Below are 21,424 nucleotides of genomic sequence, written 5' to 3' on the forward strand. Positions count from 1 at the left end.
TTTCGTATGAAATCACTTTTCATTTCGTACGAAACCATTTTTTCATTTCATACGAAATCAAAATTTCATTTCACACGAAGGCTGATTTCGCTTGAGGAATTCATTTCGTTTGAAAGTTGATTTCGTCTGAAGCTTCATTCCTTGTGAAAGTGTATTCCGTGTGAAGAGTATTTCGTTTAAAAAATTCATTTCGTTTGAAAAGCTGTGGTTGTGAAATTTTGAAAACCGAATCATGGAAAACGAATTCTATTATGCCTTTTCTAGTCCAATGACTGTTACTCAGAGTACGTTGCTTGAAAATGAAACGGGGACAACACAAAAACCGCCTAAGCTCATGAGTATCGAGGAGTACAGTGGATGGGCAGAACGTTTTGGGAAATGGGTTCAAGCATATCACTTAGATGCATGGGAACATACTGAATATCAATATGTTAGACCAGTCAATGACAATAGAGTAAAAATTGAAATTAGAGATATGAGTGTTGAGGAGAAAAAGAAATATAAAGATGAAAAAATGATGGTTAGTCTGTTGCAGCAAGCTATTAAAGAAGACATTTTGATTTTACTTCAACACAACGGAAGTGGATGTTCGATATGGGAAGAATTAGAATCAAAGTTTCTTGGAAGTAATGAAATGATCAAAAACAAAAAAATCGCTTATGAAGAAGGAACTTGATTTATTCCGAGGATTAAGAAATGAAAACACTAAGCAGATTATTGAAAGATATTGCAATTTACTGAAGAATATGAGCAGATTGAGCATTAATAAAGATCAAGATGAATTGATTGAAAAATTGGCTGATGCGTTGCCACATGATGTCTGGGGCACGTATCTTATGATGTTGAAAAATAAACCGGGTTTTGACAAGATAACGCTGAGCGAGTTCATTAAACAACTTGAAGCACATGAGATGGAACAAAGAAAGATAGCAAGAATGAAGAACTATGATGGAGAACAAGACATTGGATTGAATTACAAAGGTGGTGTTAGTGATAAAACCAACATTTCTCCAAAAGTTGAAACTGCGTTTAATGCAAAAAGTTCTTCTGAAAGTTCATCTCAGGGATCAAGCAGCAAAACAGGATTTACTTCATTTCCATCATTTGATCCACATTTTTCTGCAACAAAGAATGGCAAAGTTCTTCAATGCAACATTGCTTTAAATCTTGAGCATGATCAGAACTACTCGAAAGAAGTTGCAAAAAGTCATATGTCTCTGTTGGTGACTGTACTAGAGTCGTATGGAAGTTTGGTTGTAGGAAGGATCGGAAATCCAGTGTTGACAAAAGAGGATTACGATCAGGTTGATGCTGAGGAGATGGAATTGATGGATATAAAGTGGTGTTTGGCGAGCGTGTTAAGAAGAGCTGAAAAGTTTAAACAAATTACAGGAAGAGATGATTTCCGTGATGCAAATGTTTCAACGTTAGGATTTGATAAATCTAAAGTTACTTGTTTTCGTTGCAGGGAAAAAGGGCATTTCAAGAGAGAATGTACAAACTGTGAAGCTAGTGGAGCTCAAAATCTCTTTGGAAACAATGACTACTATCGAAAAGCGATTTATCATCAAGTTGCTCAACAGCCACATCAACAACAATCTTCACAAACTGCACATGCTAGGAAGGAGATTGAAGATTCAAGGAAAGCTTGTCTTGGCAATCAAGATAAGTATATTTCAGCAGAAAGTAAAGCATGTTTGATGAACAAAATGATAGATCAAGATGATGAAAAGATGCCAGAAGGTTTCAGCTGGGACAATTATTGTCTAGATAAAGAATTCCTTGCTAAAGCATTTATTGCTCAAATTGTTAAAGATAATGGTGAAAATTATACTACTGATGATTATTGGGCAGAGAGAATAAGAAAGCGTTTAAATAAAGCCAAGAAAGTTGAGAATGTTGAAGAAGAAGTTTGTGAGATAAAGAAGCAGGACAAAGAAATTCCAGTGTTTGAGGTTAAAAAGGAAGCTGTTGCAGAAAAAATGTCTGAGAATTGTGAAAACTGTGAGACTTTGAAGAAGAAAAACAGTGAATTGATTCACAACATGAACAGGCTGAAAGAATCATATGATATCTTAAATAAAGCAATGAATCAATACAACGAGTCAAGCAGTGAACAAGCTACAACAATGAAGACACTTAAAGGAGCATACATGAGACAGCTAGATAGTGTCAACTATTACACTGAGATGTGTGCTGAGCTTGAAAAGAAGTTGGAAACTCAGAGAATAGAAACCGAGAGAGTAAATAGGTTATTAAAAAGTTACTCATGTTCTATTTTGTGATTGACAGGATTTACCCAATAGTGGAAGGAATGAAGACGTTTAAAGAAGAAAAGACATCTGAAGAGAAGAAGTCTAAAACAAAACAAGACGATGAAGTGAAGAATTCTGGTAAGAAACCCAGTGTTGGTTATAACAAGTGTCCACCCCCGATCGAAAATGGATATTCTCCAAGAAATCCAAATTCTGAAAGAGTCAAAAAAGCAACCAATTTACAGTGGGAGTCTGAGTCTTCAGAAAAATTGCCAGACAACATTGATGTCACGTTTACATCATCTGACACTGATCATGAGTCCGAGTTAATAAAGAAAGTGGTCGATCAGGTGTTGGATAAAAATGAAACAGAGGAGTCAAAGTCGGAGTCAAAATCAGAGTCAGAGTCTGAGTCAGACACATCAATTCAAAAAGACAAACAGGGGAAACGGGTTTATAATAATCATTTTCTGTTATCAAAATCTAATTTGAATGAAGAACCTATCAGAGTAGCATATACTTTGAATGATTCTAACAAATTATATTTTGATGAAGATTTTCCAGTAAGAGGTGTTAAAACTGAGATGATAAAAAAGGTTTTCAAACTAACAGAAATTAATGTTTTTGAAATAAAAGATTTAAATCTTACAGAAAAACCTAAACAATACACCTCAAGAATTAAACAAAGGATAAACAAGAAAATGGGTTACAGTTATGGTTCGGATTTTTGAAAGAAACCAAACCATAATGGTAATTTCAAAAAGAAAGGTTTAGGTTTTATTCCACCGAAAAATCATAAAAATGAAAAAGTTTATAAATCAAAAACTGTTTTTGTTTCAGGAAAATCTTCTGAAGAGGAAAAAGAGCGAGTGTTCAGGAAGCAGACAAACAAAGAATTCCTTGCAAAGAAGCAAGACTAAATGAAGAAAGGCATTGTTCAGAAGAAGAAGGAAACGAGAATCTGTTTTCAATGCAAAACAGTTGGTCACATTGCCAGAAATTGTCCAATGGCAATCAAATCAAAACAGGAAGTCTCTGAAAAACTCAAAAAGAAAGTGGTTGAGAAAAACGAACTACCAACCAAAATATTTAAAGTTTTAAAAAATTCAACTTTTAAGGGTGGTGAATGTTCAAAAAGTGTTTGCAAAAGAAAGGAGAAACTTAATAACCAAAAGTGGGTTGTTAAGAATTCAAGTGATAGTTCTGGCGATGAATCTGATTCCACAGAATCAGAAAAGCCACAAGTTGTTATGAAAGAAGAGAAATCAGTTCCGCCTTTGGATGATGCAAATTTTCCACCATTGCGGGCTGAGAATTTGAAATCTAAAATTGGCAAAGTTGAAATTTCAAATCAATTCTTTCCTGAAAAGAAAAATTAGATGTTGAAAAGATCTTTTACCCCACTGTTCAAAACATTTTTGGAAAAATGATTGATGGGAAGGTGAAGGGGTTAAAGAATTTTGTGAAAAGAAAACAAAGAAACCAGATGAGAATGGTTCATCCCGGGTTAATATCTGGGATAGAACTTATAACGACTAAACTATGGACTTGCCGGAACTCCCAGGTTGGTAATTGGGGAGTAGGAATCGACATCTTTCTTGAGAAATTCACGTCTGTGATATTTCGATTTACAAAGTGGTTAATCAAGGACATTAAGTTGTACTTGATTTAACTATCTTACAAGTGGTATGATTATTGGAAATAGTTTTTGTGATAAACTTACAGGTGGTTGAGAAAAACAATGTGATGAATTAATCCCTATCCTACAAGTGGTTTATGGAATCAACAAAACTTATTTTCCGGAAAAACCATTTTGATTAAAACAAACTTAAGTGTTTTGAAATCATAATGGGAAAATAGTTTGTTGTAAGGGGGAGTTCTGATTGTTTATGCCAAGAGAATGGCATTTTGAAGCAATTCACAACAGTTGTCACTTTACTTGTACAATTTATTTTCAGTTTTCTTTTAATGGTTTTGAATTTTAGGGGGAGTAAGAAATTTCAGAAAATCCAAAAACATTAGAAAATTTAAAAAATCCAAAAACATGATAAAATGAAAAAGAGTTTTGTTCAGAAAAAGAGGAAATGATAGTACATCAGTTGACTATCACAGCATGCTAAAGAATTGTAAAGTCAAAATTGTGATAAACGGTCTCACTGCGGATGTGTCAGTAGGTTTTTATATATTCAGTAGATTGTTTTCGAGATATAAACATAAATACAAAACGCTTACTTATATCGTGGGGTACATCTCTCGGATATATGGGTAACCCCCGAAATCTTGTTTGAAAGATTTTCTATTTCTGACATACTAGGTCTTTGTGCGTGGTGATATCTGGGGTATTATACCAGGACTTCTGATTTTGCGAAAGCAATAGCCTAGTCCTCATATAATACTTTGCATAAGCTTTAATCTTTAAAGCCAGCCCTCAGTACAAAAAATGATGAAACATTGAAAAATGCTAATCATATGCTGTTGAAGAAAAGATCCCTAAACGGGACACACCTAAAGTCGAGCCATCATCTCTCTGTACGAAAGGAAGTTCTAACCTGAGCTCTCATGGTCTCGCATTGACCCATTTACAGATATCATTAGTGTACACTCACCTGTAAGACTGAATATAGAAGTCTGGATACGGGAGTATATTCTGAGGTGGTACACGCGAATAAGTTTAAGTCCTTAAAACACTAAATTCGTATCTCGAAACAGTTGAACTTTGTGTAAAAATTTTAAGGGATCAGTATACTGACAATTTACGTGAATCGTTTAGAACTTAGAATGTTTAAAGCTTAACGGTGTTGGTGATTTGTCTCATAAACTGATATGATCCTCTTACACAAACTCACAAAAATATTGTATGTAGATATTTCTTTACTACATTTCATTAAGATTAAAAAAAATTCAAAAAGATTTTCAGTGTGTTTTAGCATAAAATTTTGAAAATATTCAAAAAGATTTTCGACACCTAATAGTGGAGAGCTAATTTTCAAAATTCCAAGTGCTGAACATGATGAACAGGTTTGGGAAAGAGTGTGTGAAGAAGTTATTCTTACAAGTGGTCATCAAAGATTAAATCATTTTTAATGATTCCTGCAAAGTGGTTTCTGAATTTGCAAAAGTTTAAATTTATGGAATTTATGTTTGTGGTAGAGAATGTGCAGGAATGAAAGTAGGGAAGTGCCAGGTTGTGAATTCCAGACTGCAATCCCAACATACTGAAAGGGGGAGTCTGAAGACAGTCAAAAGGGAGTGGTTAGAGCCAGTGTCTGATCCTGGAACTGTATCCATACAACCTGCTGATGCTGAAAAACTTAAAGAACAAAGAGATCTGATCAAGAGAATTAGAAAGCTCAAGAGCCAGATCAACATCCAAGGGGAGATTAAAAGAAATAGAAGAGAAAGAGTTTGATTGAGGAAGCTTACAATGGAGAATTTTGAAGAGAGTGTGAAGACTGATAAAGACTGAAGGTTTGACAACCGAAGACTCGACACCGAAGACTTCGTCAACATCCAAGGGGGAGTCTATTGGTGCATATGTCTGTCGACTTCGTCTTGTATCGAGTCTTGTATTTGTCTAGTTAGATCAGGGCACGAAAAACGAGAAATGTATGTTTATGGGCATTTCGCACGAAATGACATGTAAGTTATTTCGCACGAAATCACATGATCATTTCGCACGAAATGACATGTTCATTTCATACGAATGAGCTTTGGTCATTTCGTACGAAATCACTATTTCGTGTGAAGTGTTTCGTGCGGAATAGCCATGCCTATAAATACCTGTCGTGCCAAATCATTTGTAAGGATTCTGATTCCGGTAGCGAAGCTCTGCCGAAGTGTCTACAGCATTGTAATCGATCTAATATCAATATAAAGACAGTTTAAAGTGATTCCTAGTGCAATTCAGCTGAAATAACACCAATACATCTGTTTCCGCCTTTTGTATTGGTCGAAATCTCTTCTGAACGACTTGTTTGGGTCAGATAACGATCCTACACCGCTGACCTCCGGCGCCGGACCACCTCCCCACCCCCTCAGGCCCATCATCATCCCCAACATCCTCCTGCAGCCGCTCTCGACGACCCCCAACACACACACATATATACATACATACCTATATATATATATATATATATATATATATATATATATATATATATATATATATATATATATATATAGGGGGGTTCATTTGAGAAGAAAATTAAATTGAGAAGAAAAAGAATAAAGGGTACAATTGTAAAACATTAAATAGTTTTTCTCTCATCTCATTTATTATTATTTTTGAGTAATTAATTAGTCATAAAAAGTATCATCCTACACTAAAATTTTTACCTAGACACATCAAAATTTATCCTACACGTTTTTGAAATTTATCATACACATACTGAAATTTATCCTACACAACTCGTAATTCATCCTACACACCTCATAATTTATCCTACACTTTAAATTAATTTTTTTCTTCTTTGAAAAAATATATATTTTTTTTTAAATAAGTTACAAAATTAATTTAGTGAGCTATTAAAAAGGAAGACTAAGAATTAATGATTTATCTAATTTTACCAATATACCCTTACACGCATATTAAATACAAAAATTAAATGAAGTAAAATGAAGCATTATTATTGGTTGAAGTTTGTTCTTTTTTATTCTTACAAAAAAATTCTTCTCATTTGAACCCTCCACCATATATATATATATATATATATATAGGGGACCGCTAAAATGAGAACCACCTCCAGTTGTAAGAACTGAGAGAACCACTTTCTAGCCTTTAGATCAAGGAGATGGATGGATGAGATTTAAAGTAACTAAAATTAATATTAAATAGATTTTGTCTTATTATGTCTTTAATATTATAATCCAAAAGGGTAGTATAGTAAAATTACACTATTTTGTCTTTATATATATATTATATTTAATTGTCTTTTTGTTTTATTCATTAATTACTTTATATTAAAAAATCAGAATTTTATGTTAAACAAAAATTTCAAAATTCAGATTTGTCTAACAAAATTTTATTAAAATCATTTTTTTAATTCAGATTTTGTGATAATTTTTTATTAAAAGAATATTTTTATTAAAATCTCTTTTTAAATTAACATTTTTTTAACAAACCGAATTTTTTTGCGCGCCGGTTTTTGGCGTCCCGTTTTACCGTGACGTTTTTTACGCGCCGGTTTTTTCGACGCGCCGGTTTTTGGCGTCCCGAATTTTTTTGCGCGCCGGTTTTTGGCTTCGTTTTTTCAACGCGTCGTTTTTTTCAACGCGCCGTTTTTTTACGTTAACGTTATTTACGTTTTACGTGCCGGCTTTTTACGTTAACGTTTTTTTACGTTTTACGCGCCGGTTTTTTACGTTAACGTTTTTTTACGTTTTACACGCCGGTTTTCTACGTTAACGTTTTTTACGTTTTTACGTTTTACGCGCCGGTTTTTAAATGACATTTACGTAAAACTTTTTACGTTTTACTAAAAAAACTTTATGTTTTACGTTTTATCTAAAACTTTTTACGTTTTACGAAAAACTTTTTACGTTTTACGAAAAAAATTACGTTTTACGTAAAACTTTTTACGTTTTACGTAAAACGTAAAACTTTTTACGTTTTACGTTTACGTAAAACTTTTTTACGTTTTACGTAAACCTTTCTACGTTTTACTAAAAAAAACTTTATGTTTTACGTTTTATGAAAAAAAATTACGTTTTACGAAAAACTTTTTACGTTTTACGTTTTACGTAAAACTTTTTACGGTTTACGGTTTACGTAAAACTTTTTACGTCTTACGAAAAAAATTTTACTTTTTACGTTTTATGTAAAACGTAAAACGTTAACGCTTTACGTTTTACGTAAAACGTAAAACGTTTTACGTTTTGCGTTTTACGTAAGACTTTTTACGATTTACGTAAAACGTTTTACGTAAAACTTTTTACGCTTCACGTTTTTACGTTTTACGTAAAAAAGTTTACGGGTTATTTTTTTTACAGATTTTTTTTTACGCAAAAACGAACTCACCCAGAAATCGCAAACTCGGGGGGTGTCTCAGATATATTGTTATCATCATCGACGCCTCAAAAAAAAATATAGAAACCCAACAAACATAAAAAACAAAGGGTATCTCGGAAAAAAAAACGGGGTTTGGCTCAGATTATCCGATAATCAAGAGGCTGCAAAAAGTGGGGTTGCAGGATCAAAAACCCTACCCTCCGCCGTCCTTGCCGCGCCATCGTCATCAAAATCTACGTTTTTTTTTTTGCATCATCGCCACCCCGTCGATCGTATCAAAACCCACAGATTTAAATATCACAATAATATCATTCAAACCCAGATTCAAACATTAACAACATTCAAGCCCAGATTCAACAGAATCAAGCCCAGAAAGTCAAACCCCCAAGAACACCCATCAGATTCAAAAAAACCCAGAAAAATCAAACCCACAGAAGGAAAATGAACATCATTCAAACAAACACATGAACATGAACATCATTCAAACAAAAACCCAGCAAAAGGAAACCCACAAGATTCAAACCCATAAAGACAAAACCCACCAGATTCAAACCCACCACCAAACAAACATAATCAAATCAAAAGCGTGATGTACAGACCCACCACCAAAAGCATCTCTAATATAAACATAATCAAATAATCATGATGTACAGACCCACCACCAAAACAAACATAATCAAACCAAAACTCATTCAAAAACAAACTGTGTGATTGCAAAAACAACAGAAACAATATCGAACCTTTGGACCCCCACCAACCACCAGCACCAGCACCGACTTCCGAACACCCCTCCCCCATCACTGTCTCCCACCACCTCCCATCAATGGCTTCCCCACCAACACCTCCCCACCGTCGTCCTTTTCCTCTCTCCTCGGGTGAGAGAGAGATGAGAGAGAGAGAGAGCATATGTTACTAGAGAGGGAAACACCCTTCAAAGGCATCCCCGCCGCCGGTATCCCACCGCCACCTTCATCTATCTCAGATCTAGGATTAGGCGGTGGTTGGAGGTGAACGGTTGGGTGGCGGTGGTTGTTCTGGAGGTGTGGTGGGGGTTTTGTGACAGTTTGGGTGGTGGTGAACGATGGTTGGTGGTGCCGAGGGGTGGGTTTCAGCGGCGGTGAGTGGTGGTCTGATTGCAGACTAAGAATGGTGAGAGACAAATGAGAGAGGATGGATTTAAATAGAGAGAGAGAAATGAGAGATATGATTTAATAAGGTGGGTTATAAAGGATTCTGACAAATTTAATGGAGGAGAGAGGGTGTGAAATTGACATTTGGGGTAAAAAGACCTAAAAGCCCTTTTAGTTGGCACAATGTTATTGGTTGAAAGTGGTTCTCACGATTCTTACAACTGGAGGTGGTTTCTATTTTAGCGGCCCCCTATATATATATATATATATATATATATATATATATATATATAGGGAGAAGATCATGCGAGAACCACCTCTTATTGTGAGAACCGCGAGAACCAATGTGAACACACCAAAAATGCCTAAAAATAGCTAAAAATCACATAAAAATTTTTTTTTGATTTTTTTAATATTTTTTAGGTTAAAATCGCTACTTTTCGAATCAAAAAAAAAATTTTTTTTTTTAATTTTTTTTTTTTTAAAAAAAAAAATTTTTTTTTTTTGCTTCGAAAAGTAGCGATTTTAACCTAAAAAATATTAAAAAAATCAAAAAAAAATTTTTAGATTTTTTTTTGATTTTTTTAGATTTTTTTTAGATTTTTTTAGGTTTTTTGGGGGTTTAGTTTTTAGCATTTTAGCTTGGGTGGGGGGGGGGTTAGGTTTTTGGGGGTGGGGGAGGGGGGTTTAGGTTTTTTGGGGGGGGGGGTGGGGGTTAGGTTTTTTTTAGGTTTTTTTTAGCTTGGGGGGGGGGGTTTAGGTTTTTGGGGGGGGGGGGGGTGGGGGTTAGGTTTTTTTTAGGTTTTTTTAGGTTTTTTTTAGGTTTTTTTAGCTTGGGGGGGGGGGGGGGTTAGGTTTTGGGGGGGGGGGGGGGGTTAGCTTTTTTTGGGTGGGGGGGGGGTGGGGGGTTTAGGTTTTTTGGGGGGGGGGGGGTTGGGGGTTAGGTTTTTTTAGGTTTTTTTTAGGTTTTTTAGCTATTTTAGGTTGTGTTCACATTGGTTCTCAAGGTTCTCACAATAAGGGTGGTTCTCGCATGAGCTCCTCCCTATATATATATATATATATATATATAGGGTAGGGATATGGTAAAAAATGTTTAAAATGTGAGAAGGGTAAAAAGTGTTTTAAACCATTGGATATTTGATCTAATGGTTGAGATCAATAGGGTATAAAAATGTAAATTGTGTTTTAATTAGAGGGACCTTATGTAAAATTGAAGGGCAATAGTGTCTTTTTCAATGTTTGAAATATGGTAACCGTAACCTACACAACCAAAAACACCTACATTCACTCCTTTTTCCTTAAATATCGGAATTAATGATTCACCTTAATTGTAGGGAGGTCTTTGGTTGCATATTCTTCATACGTTATCATAAAGAGATCTATAATCAGATTTATGGCATGGTGTTCTAAAACAACATGATAAATTGACTATGATTCAAGTCATGGTGTTTTATCTGGAGACATTGTTCATGGCGTGGTGTTTTAAACATCTATGATTCAAGTCATGGTGTTTTATCTGGGGACATTGTTCATGGCGTGGTGTTTTATCAATACAAAACATTCCCAAATTTTAAAACACCATGATTATGATTCAAGTCATGGTGTTTTATCTGGAGACATTGTTCATGGTGTGGTGTTTTAAACATCTATGATTCAAGTCATGGTGTTTTATATGGAGACATTGTATAATCAGATTCATGGCGTGGTGTTTTAAAACAACTGGATAAATTGACTATGATTCAAGTCATGGTGTTTTATCTAGAGACATTGTTCATGGCGTGGTGTTTTAAAAATCTGGAGACATTGACTATGATTCAAGTCATGGTGTTTTATCTGGAATCTAGAAAACGTTGTATTGTGATTACATCCATGGTGTTTTAACATCTGGACAATCAATACGAAACATTCCCAGATTTTAAAATACCATGACTATGATTCAAGTCATGGTGTTTTATCTGGAATCCAAAAAACATTAAAACACTAACTCAAGATCGAAGCTGTATGTATATAACCCTTTAAAACACCAGCGCAGAAGTTAAACAACTGTATTGTCTCTAGCGATTTCATAAGACTTCTTGTATTTATAATTGATAAAGAATGATACGTAGATAACAATCGTATTAGATCTTGCAAAAAAATACAAAATTCGAATCAATCCCTAAACATTCTCATCGCCAGTTATTTTTTTTTCAGTTATATTGGAAATCAATTAATTGACAAGAATGTACAATTACTAATATACCCTTTTGAATTAATTAAGATGAGGGACACTTGTCATTCCCAAATTATTTCTTACACTTCTTACAAAAGATGGACTTTGTACAGGATCCTCTACCTATATATATATATATATACACATATATATATACATATATATGGGTTGAGTTATAATACAAAGTATTTAAAAATAAGAAGGATAAGAAGCGACCAGAGAGTGACAAGTGTCCTATGAGTAATTAAATGAAAAGGGTAATTTTGTCTACAAGAGGAAAGAGAATATGCACATGCAAGTCACATGTTATTTCCCCCTCAATTTTTAAACGTCCGTAACTTTTTTATACATCATTTGTTTTTAAAAAAAATTATACCATAAAATCGAGCGTTTTTTTATCTTTAATATGAGTACCATATTGTTATATTTTTCAAAAAAAAATTCAAAAACCCAGTTGCATATTACACAATGGACATGATGTAAAACACAATGTAAACGAGATCAAAAACACAATCAATGACAACAGATAAAAACACAATGAACAACATACTAAAACACAATGACCATAACGTATAACACAACGGCGATAACATATAACACAATAAGTATCAGATTAAATAAAAACACAATTGATGACAACAGATAAAAGACACAATTAATGACAGCAGATAAAAGACACAATGGAGAGCAGATGAAGACACAATGGAAAACAAACTAAAAACACAATACACAACAAACTAAAACACAATGAACAAAGATAATAAAAAAAATTGAACAGATTATTAAAACACAATTGACAACATATTAAAACACAATAAATAAATATTAAACACAATGACCTGAACTAATAACACAATTTATAGAAAACCCAGATATAACACCATCTTCATTGTGTCGTATATTGTGTTATAGGTTCTTATAAAAACGCAATGGATAAAACCCAAATTAACATTGTGTTATAGGTTTTGATAATAACACAATGGACATGATGTAAAACACAATGTAAAGTAGATCAAAAACACAATCAATGACAACTAGGTAAAGACACAATGGACAACATACTAAAACACAATGACCAAAACGTATAACACAATGGCGATAACATATAACACAATAAGTATCAGACTAAATAAAAACACAATTGATGACAACAGATAAAAGACACAATTAATGACAACAGATAAAAGACACAATGGAGAGCAGATGAAGACACAATGGAAAACAAACAAAAAAACACAATACACAACAAACTAAAACACAATGAACAAAGATAATAAAAAAAATTGAACAAATAATTAAAACACAATGGACAACATATTAAAACACAATGAATAACATATTAAACACAATGACCTGAACTAATAACACAATTTATAGAAACCCAGATATAATACCATCTTCATTGTGTCATTTATTGTGTTATAGGTTCTTATAAAAACGCAATAGATAGAACTCAAATAAACATTGTGTTATAGGTTTTGATAATAACACAATGTATAGAAACTCTACTGACCAAAACCCAGTTAAAAGACACAATGCCCTGAACCTTTAACACAATGCAAAAAAAAAAAAAAAAAAAAACCCCAGTAAAAATGAATTTTTTTATTTTATTTTTATATGATAATATGGTACTCATATTAAAGATAAAAAAACGCTCGTTATTATGGTAAATTTTTTTTTTTAAAAAATGTCGTATGAAAAAGATATGGACGTTTTAAATTGATGGGGGAATTGGCATGTGCCTTGCATGTGGAGAGAGAAAATCCATAAATATAGGATTCCCTTTATGCCCTTCTATTATCTTCTTTTCCCTACAACTAATCTCAGCCATCCAAATTTAAGATCAATGGACTAGAATCCTTCTTACCCTTCTTATTTATTTTATCCTTTGTATTTGATCCTAACCCACATATATATATATACATATATATATATACATATATATATATATACATATATATATATACATATATATATATATATATATCGAGGTCCATCCCCACACCGTAGCTTCATCCCTTTAGGCCCATCCTCCACACCTGCTTACATGGACGCCTACGTAGTTGACCAGGATTACACTCCTCCACACCCAATAGCCTTACTACGTAAATGTCCACTTAATTTGGGGACAGTAAAACCTTGCTTAATTTCGGGTCATCTCATATACAAAAAGCCATCCTTTCTCCAATTCATTGTCAAATCTGAAACTTAACCTGCTGCAAGTCTACTACCGATAAAGCCTACACACACTTTACCATTGATAAACCCTACTCCCTCCCTCTCTCTCTCTCTCTCTCTCTCTCTCTCTCTCTCAAAAGACCATGCAAAGATTAATCATAAGGCATTCATGATATAATCACAGATTCACAGCTCAAAAAACTTTTCTTAAACACCAACCAATCTATCTTTTTCTCAATCTATAGTTAGATACTCATTTCAACTCCATGTTTCTGGTCTCAAGAACAACTCCAATGACAAGTGATATTGCAGCTACAACAATGCCTGATCTTTCCTTAAAGATCAGCCCTCCGGCTGCTGATTGTATCAAGAGATCAAACTCCTGCTCTACCACCACTGATTCCAACAGCAGCGGCAGCGATTTAAGTCTCGAAAACAGCTTAAACGTCTTCCACTATCAGCATTACCAGCCCCCGCCGGCAGATATGGGAGGTTTTGTTAACCATGGGATCCAGCTTGATCATAATAGGCTGAGCTTGGGGCTTGAGTTGGCAGCTTTTGACCCTAATCTCCATCATCATCTCATGACGCCATTACAACTACCAAGAAATAACTTTCTGCTTCAACATCATTATGGAAATCAGCATTATTATCAACCTCAAATCTATGGTCAGGAGTTCAAGGTGAGTTCAAGGACAGGTAGCCGTGCTAGAAGGGTCGTTCGGGCTCCTCGTATGCGTTGGACTTCGACTCTACACGCGCACTTTGTTCATGCCGTTCAGCTCCTTGGTGGCCATGAAAGTATGTTCTAAAATTCACATTTATGCACACAATTTTTTTTAAATGTAATGTGGTGTTACCGTTGGAAATGTTTTAAGGGAACTGTGCTAATCTTGTTCTTCCTTGTTCCTGTTTTCTTTAAAAATTTCAATTTACATTATATCTTATTCGATATATAGTAACCAACATTATATCTTATTCAATTTTAAAGTGTTTTATACTAATTTAACTTTTTTATAAAATGTTGCAGGAGCAACCCCTAAATCAGTTCTGGAGCTAATGAATGTGAAGGATCTAACTCTTGCTCATGTGAAGAGTCATCTACAGGTGGGTATATATCCTTCTTTATCTAATTTATGTACTAGATCACACGTTATCATTATGTCCGGTGAGACCACAAGTGGGATCCTTTTTCATACGTTTTTCTTTTGCACATTCTAATCACAAAATAGTTGACTTTCTAGTCAGAAAGTAGTGACTATCCAAAAGAGAACATTGACATCACATATTGATGTCTTATATTACTGTACTAATTTGCGGTTAAAACATGTTTGAAGGATAAAACCGTTATAGAGAAGTGGTAAAACTTTTTCTTACGTTAAATATAATTTACTCACATGTTTGTCCGATATAATCATGCAGATGTATAGAACAGTAAAGAGCACAGACAAAGGACCAGGTACAAGATTTGGATCTTTTCTTTCTATAATGAAGGACCCCAACGCATCATATTTTTCTTTAATTGTTATGACAGATCCTAGTGGATTGGGCATATTAGATATAAAATCAGAACATATGGTGCTGCTATAAGTACACCACCCCTTGGCATATTAGATATAAAATCAAAACATATGGTGCTGCTATAAATACATAAGTCAATTTTAGTAAGTTATACAGGTCGTATAACTTTAGCAAAGCGTCTTAAACGTTTCATTTTCGTGTATCATACGAGCCATATAAAATCTATTTTATTTTTATTTTTAAAAGGGGCCGTGTAATCTATTCCACATATCATATGGTTTGTATGTTAGGTTATACGGGCCTATATAAGTATATAACCTATCATAATGTATCAGTGGTGTGCGTATAGCCTGACCCAAATTAAACATATCATCCAATTCGAACTGTCTGTATGATAAACTATAGAAAATTGATGGATGCTGTTATATGTATTTGCAGCTGGACTTGCAGATATGGATATGATAAATCAAGTAACTCCAAAGATCGCCCTTGATATAGAGGGCGCTATCTCAACGTTTGATGATCATACCAACTCTTGTAATCCGTACCTCGAAAGGTTGGTGAGTGTGTGTGTTTGTGTCACTGATCGGTACATACATGCTGTTAATATCTATCCATCTCCAAGTTTTGTTCTTTCCTGTTACACCCAGGGGCGGACCTAGCCTTAACCGGGGGGTAACCTCCGCTACGGCTTGGCTCGGAAAAATTTGACATTTTTAGTGTAAATTTTGGAAAAATTTGAGGTTTTTTCGATTTCGTTACGCCTTATTTATAACACGTTACGGCTTGGCGTGAATCCTAGATCCGCCACTGGTTACACCCTCCTTGTCCAAAAGCAAATCTCAAATTTTCTGATATAATTTGTTATAAAATAATATTTATTCCAAAATAATTTATTTAGTTTCCTACGTACTTTACCTTAACTCCATTTTATAATTGGACAAGATTAATTGTAAATTTCTAAACCTATATGTATTTTATATATAGGGTAAAAGTAATTAAAAAAATTACTTATTTTAAAAAAATTGCGTTATAATTTCATATTCCAAAACTGGTGGATATATAGTTATTTTGGAGCAAGGGGGTATGTCGTTTAATTGTTCATCATCATTACTTATTTGAACATATAGAGGACATGATACCAAATTGACTTAAAAAGGCATCTAATAAGTGCAGGGCAGAAACACACATAAATGCATAATGTTTGTTTGTTAATGCATATTGTCGTCTTGATCTAACTAGCAAGCATCTTGTCTTTCTTTATTGGCAGTGAAAATAAACAAACTGTGGTGAATATCATAGGGAATTTCAAATAGTATTATTCTATATCAACAGAATAAAAATATTGTGATCATAGTTTCAAGACTTTTAGATATGATATAATTATAATTCTATATAAAGAACCTGCAGGATGACCTAATTTTTATTCGAAATAATGAATCTTGAGGATCTCAAGGAAAGCTTAAAGTCAAAGGGAATGCACAAAAAAATAATTTGGTCAGTGGTGTTATAGGGTGACATTTGGAGAATATTTATCTCCATGCTTGCCGTTCAAAAAAAAGTTATCTCCATGCTTATAAAGTATATTTTTTTTCATAAACCTAGAATAATTAGTATAGCCATTCAAAGCAAGCCAAGGTATATAAGTTAATTTCTCTTTGTATTTATCGTACATTTTTTTTAAATGAGTTAGGTAGAATATTTAATGTAAAAGACATAATATTGGCTGGCTTTTTTGACCTAATTATTTTAGGGCGGCAATTGATAACCATCAACAATATATCAGCCCGACGTACGTACACATGTGGTTGTCAGTTTCATTATATACAACTTATATAAACACGTAACTCCATACTTTATTATAAGTGCTTGAATACTTCAAATTTCTCATCTTAAGGTGGGACATAAGTATTTAATCAATCTTGGGAAATTAAACCAATATTTGGACTTTTATTGCATACCCCCTACAGTGTTTTACCCACATCATTTGTTTTACTTGTGTGATCTCTTCTTTCATGCATACCCCCTACAGTGTTTTACCCACACTATTTATCTTACAGTAATTAAGATTAGATGTATAAATAAATATGTAGATACATATTACCATGTAAATTTGGGGAATATACTTTACTTAAAGATTATTTTTATTTCATTATTGAGTAATTAGACAAAAATTGAGGATATGACCTTTTTTATATGTAACAATTTGTACTTCCAATCCCCATCTAATTGTGCTTCTTTTCTTCCATATTATATAGAGGATCATGGCCATTGGCAGTGGAGTCACATTCAAGCTTATCGACCCAAGAATATACACTTGGAGGAATTGATAGAAAGGTATGATATTTGTAATAGTTTCATCTTGTGACGCATACGCAAACATATGTATCTATAAAAGATTATTGATTGTCATTCATTGTTTGTATCTATGAAGGTGGATGAGCATGAGGCATCCTTACACTTGACACAAAAGCATAAGATGTTGGATAATAGTAGGTGTATTAAGTCTCCAGATTTAGAGACGTCGGACATGATGCCGAATCTTGAGTTCACCTTGGGAAGGCTAAGCCAACAACTGGAAGATAGGATCCTTAAACGAGAATGAATTCAACCTTCGGTTAATCTGACTTATAACATACTTATTAAATATCTAAGGCGCAAAGAAGTGTTTAACATTGCTTGTTATGGGCGTTTGTACTAAACTTTGACTATATTATGTAGCATGTAGAGGTGAAACTGGAGAGATGAAATTAAGCAAAGAATGAATAATATCTTATTCTTTCAATGTCTTAGGTTGTCACAGTTATGAGCCATTAACTATTTTCAAATTTTGTATTTGGTCTATGTTATAAGAACAAACCATCTATTAAAAGTGTAATCTTTTAATCCGATTCCCATAAATAATCTTTTGGGCTGCAAACTTATGTTTTGTTATGTATTTAATATGAGTCAGACATTTGTTTAAGATTGTTAAGGCTGAAGGGTGTGGTAGGGGCTTTATCACCACCACTTCACACAAGGGCTTTAAACCCCCCCCCCCCCCCCTTTTAACTTGAAGGGTGTGGGATAAAGCCCCCTAATCCCTATAGTGCCCTTATCTTGACCAATCCCTCCTCGAACCACAAAAGCTCGTTAACATGATGGAGCCCCTTGTATAGCGCCCCCTCTTAAATCTCACGGTATGGATGTATAGCGTCTAGGAGCGCTATAGATGATGATGTGGCCTGGGTGGCACCCCCACACCCTCCGGCCTAAGTGTGGGCCGATTACATTAAGCCCATGCTAGTATGTAGGTGTCATAGGGTTAAGAAATCCAACATTGAACAAACGATGTCAGTCAATCAGTTATAGGGACGTGAACAGTTATCACTGATAAGTCACATCATATATATTGTATGCTAATGTCGAACGTCAGAAGCTTGTTCGATCAATTGAAATCAGAAAAGTTGTGTCTATTGATCTTTTTATAGTTCTTGATCTATCAATTGAAATCAGAAAAGTTGTGTCTATTGATCTTTTTGTTCTTGCTAGAGGGTGGGCATTGGCCCAAGTTGTTAGTGTCTTTTTCTGTTTCTAAGTATAGCTTGAGTGCCAAAGTGTAAAGGCCCAAGTGCCAAAGGTTAAAGGCTTAAGTGTCTAAGTGAGAGCCCAAATATTCTAAGCCCTAAAGGCTTTTTTTTATAGCAGAAATGAACTTGTAAGACTAATATTGTCACTAAAGTAAGTTAATTCAAATGTATTGTGTTATTTTCAATACTATTTCATGTATGTAATAATAATATTATTTTGTGTTATTATAATAACTAGCTTACAACCTCGTGTATTACACGGGTTAAATGACGAAAAAATATAAATTATAAACTTGTATCTAAGTTTTATTATATGTCTTAAAAAGAAGTAACACTAAAAAATAAAAAAAAATAATGATCATAAAATTGTAAGTATTTTTAAAAATAATTATAAATTATGAGGTTATGGTAAATGAATTGTAATTAAATTCTACTATGTATATTACTGATATAAAAAATCTTTGATATAAATACTATTTTAGATATATGGATCATGAGACAAGATACGAATATCATCATTGTATAGAAAATATATTACGTTTAAAAAAATCATACTAAAAATAAAGTACATGTTTAAAAAAATAGGACTAAAGTTTTTTAAACTATAAATTTGAGCGTCTACAATAACTTTTTTAATTAGTAATCGACATTTAAATATTCAAATTAAAATTTTTATAATATTATATAATATCTTTATTTAGTATGATGATAATGTTTTTAGTTGTGTAATATGATTGAAACTAAGTTTAATATTTAAAACTCAATTTTATTAGGAAGTTGGACCATTTTTTAAGATGAAAACATATTGATATTAACATAAATTTAAAATTGTAAGAAAATATTGAACACGTGTATTACATGGCTTAAGAAAATATAATGTTATATTCTTAATATAAAAAAAATATGTCTTTTAAAAACCATTTAGTGTTCGCTTTAAAGATAATTTGGTACTTTATTTAGATAACTCACTTATAATTTTAGTCTTCTAAGTTATATACTACTAGTAGGGTGCCCGCGCGATGCGGCGGGGGCGACACTTTGCATTGCAAAACTCGTTTCTGGTAGTTTTCTTATTCGTATAATATTTATGATAACATTATTGTGGTGGATATATGTCATAAGTTTACACATATGTAAAAGTTTTGTTCTTTTATAAAAAATAATAACCAAAAGACAAAAAATATTGTTTTTTTTGTATAAAAATTAATAATCAAAAGACAAAAAATAAAAGATAAGTTGTTATAATTGTAAAGTTTGTTTATTTTATTGGTTAAATTATAAAGTATAATTTTATTCTTTAAAGTTCATAACTTTTTATAAATATCCACATAGTACTCATCCAATAAACTTTAAGTTTAAAATTTTCATTTTTATAAAAATAAAAAACAGTATTTGACTCGTAAGTACGTTTTAGAGCTTTAACTTAAATTGTTAAATTTCGGGTTTTTACAAATGTAAAAAATTTATATTTTTATAAGATTTCATAAACTGTTTTTATAAAAAAAATAGGATGATAAGAGTTTATATCTTTATTAACTTTAAATCATACTAAGTTCAAATTTTTAGTTCCTAACTAATCTTATCTATATGAGTGTACTTTTAACTAATGATCCCTAAAAATATGCAACACAATCTACTACTATGTATCTAGTCAAGTTGGTAAATAATTATTTTAGAACTGACTAATATTATCTATAACAATATAGTTAAACTTATAATTCCTAAAAGTTTGGAACCCAGTTTAGAATTTATCTAGTAAAGATTGTAAATTTCTGGAGTATTTTATTTATATTACTTGTTATAAAAATGTTTATAAAATAATTATTTTTTTATTAACTTTATATCATAGTAAGTTCAGTTTTTTAGTTTAGCTTTAAAGTTTATTACTTTATTACTTTTTAATTAAAAAATGCAAATTATTAGATTAATATCCAAGAATAACTGCAATAATTATTTTTTTATTAGTTGACTTATAATTCCTAAAATTTTGGGACATAGTTTACTATTTATCTACTAAATATCGTAAATTAGTATTAAATAATTTCTAAAATTTTGGGATATAGTTTACTATCTATCTACTAATCCGTAAATTGGTATTAAATAATTCCTAAAATTTTGAAACATAGTTTATCTTCTATCTACTAAATATCAAAGTTTTGTTTTGTTATAAAAATTAATAATAGATAAAGTATAGAAAAACTGTTTTAAACATGTAAAGATTCGTTTGTTAATAAAAAATACTAAACAAATGACAAAAAATAAAAATTAAGTTGCTATCGTTATAAAGTAAGTTTATTTTGTTGGTGAAATGATAAAGTTTATAATTTTATTGTTTAAAGTCCATAACTTTTTTAAATATCCACATCATACTCATCCAATAAACTTTAATTTTAAAATTTTCGTTTTTGAAAAAGTAAAAAGTAAAAAATAGTAGGTGACTTGTAGGTATGTTTTAAACACATTTAACTAATGTTAAATTTCATTTTTATAAATATTTAAAAAATCATATTTTTATAAAACAGTTTTTATAAAAAAAATAGGATGTAAAA

At 32.5% G+C, this 21,424-nt stretch overlaps 1 protein-coding gene across 1 annotated transcript; it reads left to right on the forward strand.

Annotated features, from left to right (window-relative positions):
- Positions 1-13,856: 13,856 nt before the first annotated feature.
- LOC110917158 (probable transcription factor KAN4) lies at positions 13,857-18,091 on the forward strand. The gene is made up of 6 exons (XM_022161759.2): positions 13,857-14,586; positions 14,816-14,892; positions 15,208-15,244; positions 15,745-15,862; positions 17,565-17,643; positions 17,741-18,091. The coding sequence occupies exons 1-6, from the start codon at positions 14,052-14,054 to the stop codon at positions 17,909-17,911; spliced, it is 1,017 nt and encodes a 338-aa protein (XP_022017451.1). The 5' UTR covers positions 13,857-14,051; the 3' UTR covers positions 17,912-18,091.
- The last annotated feature ends 3,333 nt before the right edge of the window (positions 18,092-21,424 follow it).

Source organism: Helianthus annuus, chromosome 16 (assembly GCF_002127325.2).
Source record: "Helianthus annuus cultivar XRQ/B chromosome 16, HanXRQr2.0-SUNRISE, whole genome shotgun sequence".
Taxonomy (NCBI): domain Eukaryota; kingdom Viridiplantae; phylum Streptophyta; class Magnoliopsida; order Asterales; family Asteraceae; genus Helianthus; species Helianthus annuus.

Coding starts and splice junctions, on each gene's coding strand:
- LOC110917158 (XM_022161759.2), top strand. CDS start 14,052: ATGTTTCTGGTCTCAAGAACAACTCCAATGACAAGTGATATTGCAGCT. Junction 14,587..14,815: donor GCTCCTTGGTGGCCATGAAA/GTATGTTCTAAA, acceptor AAAATGTTGCAG/GAGCAACCCCTAAATCAGTT. Junction 14,893..15,207: donor ATGTGAAGAGTCATCTACAG/GTGGGTATATAT, acceptor ATAATCATGCAG/ATGTATAGAACAGTAAAGAG.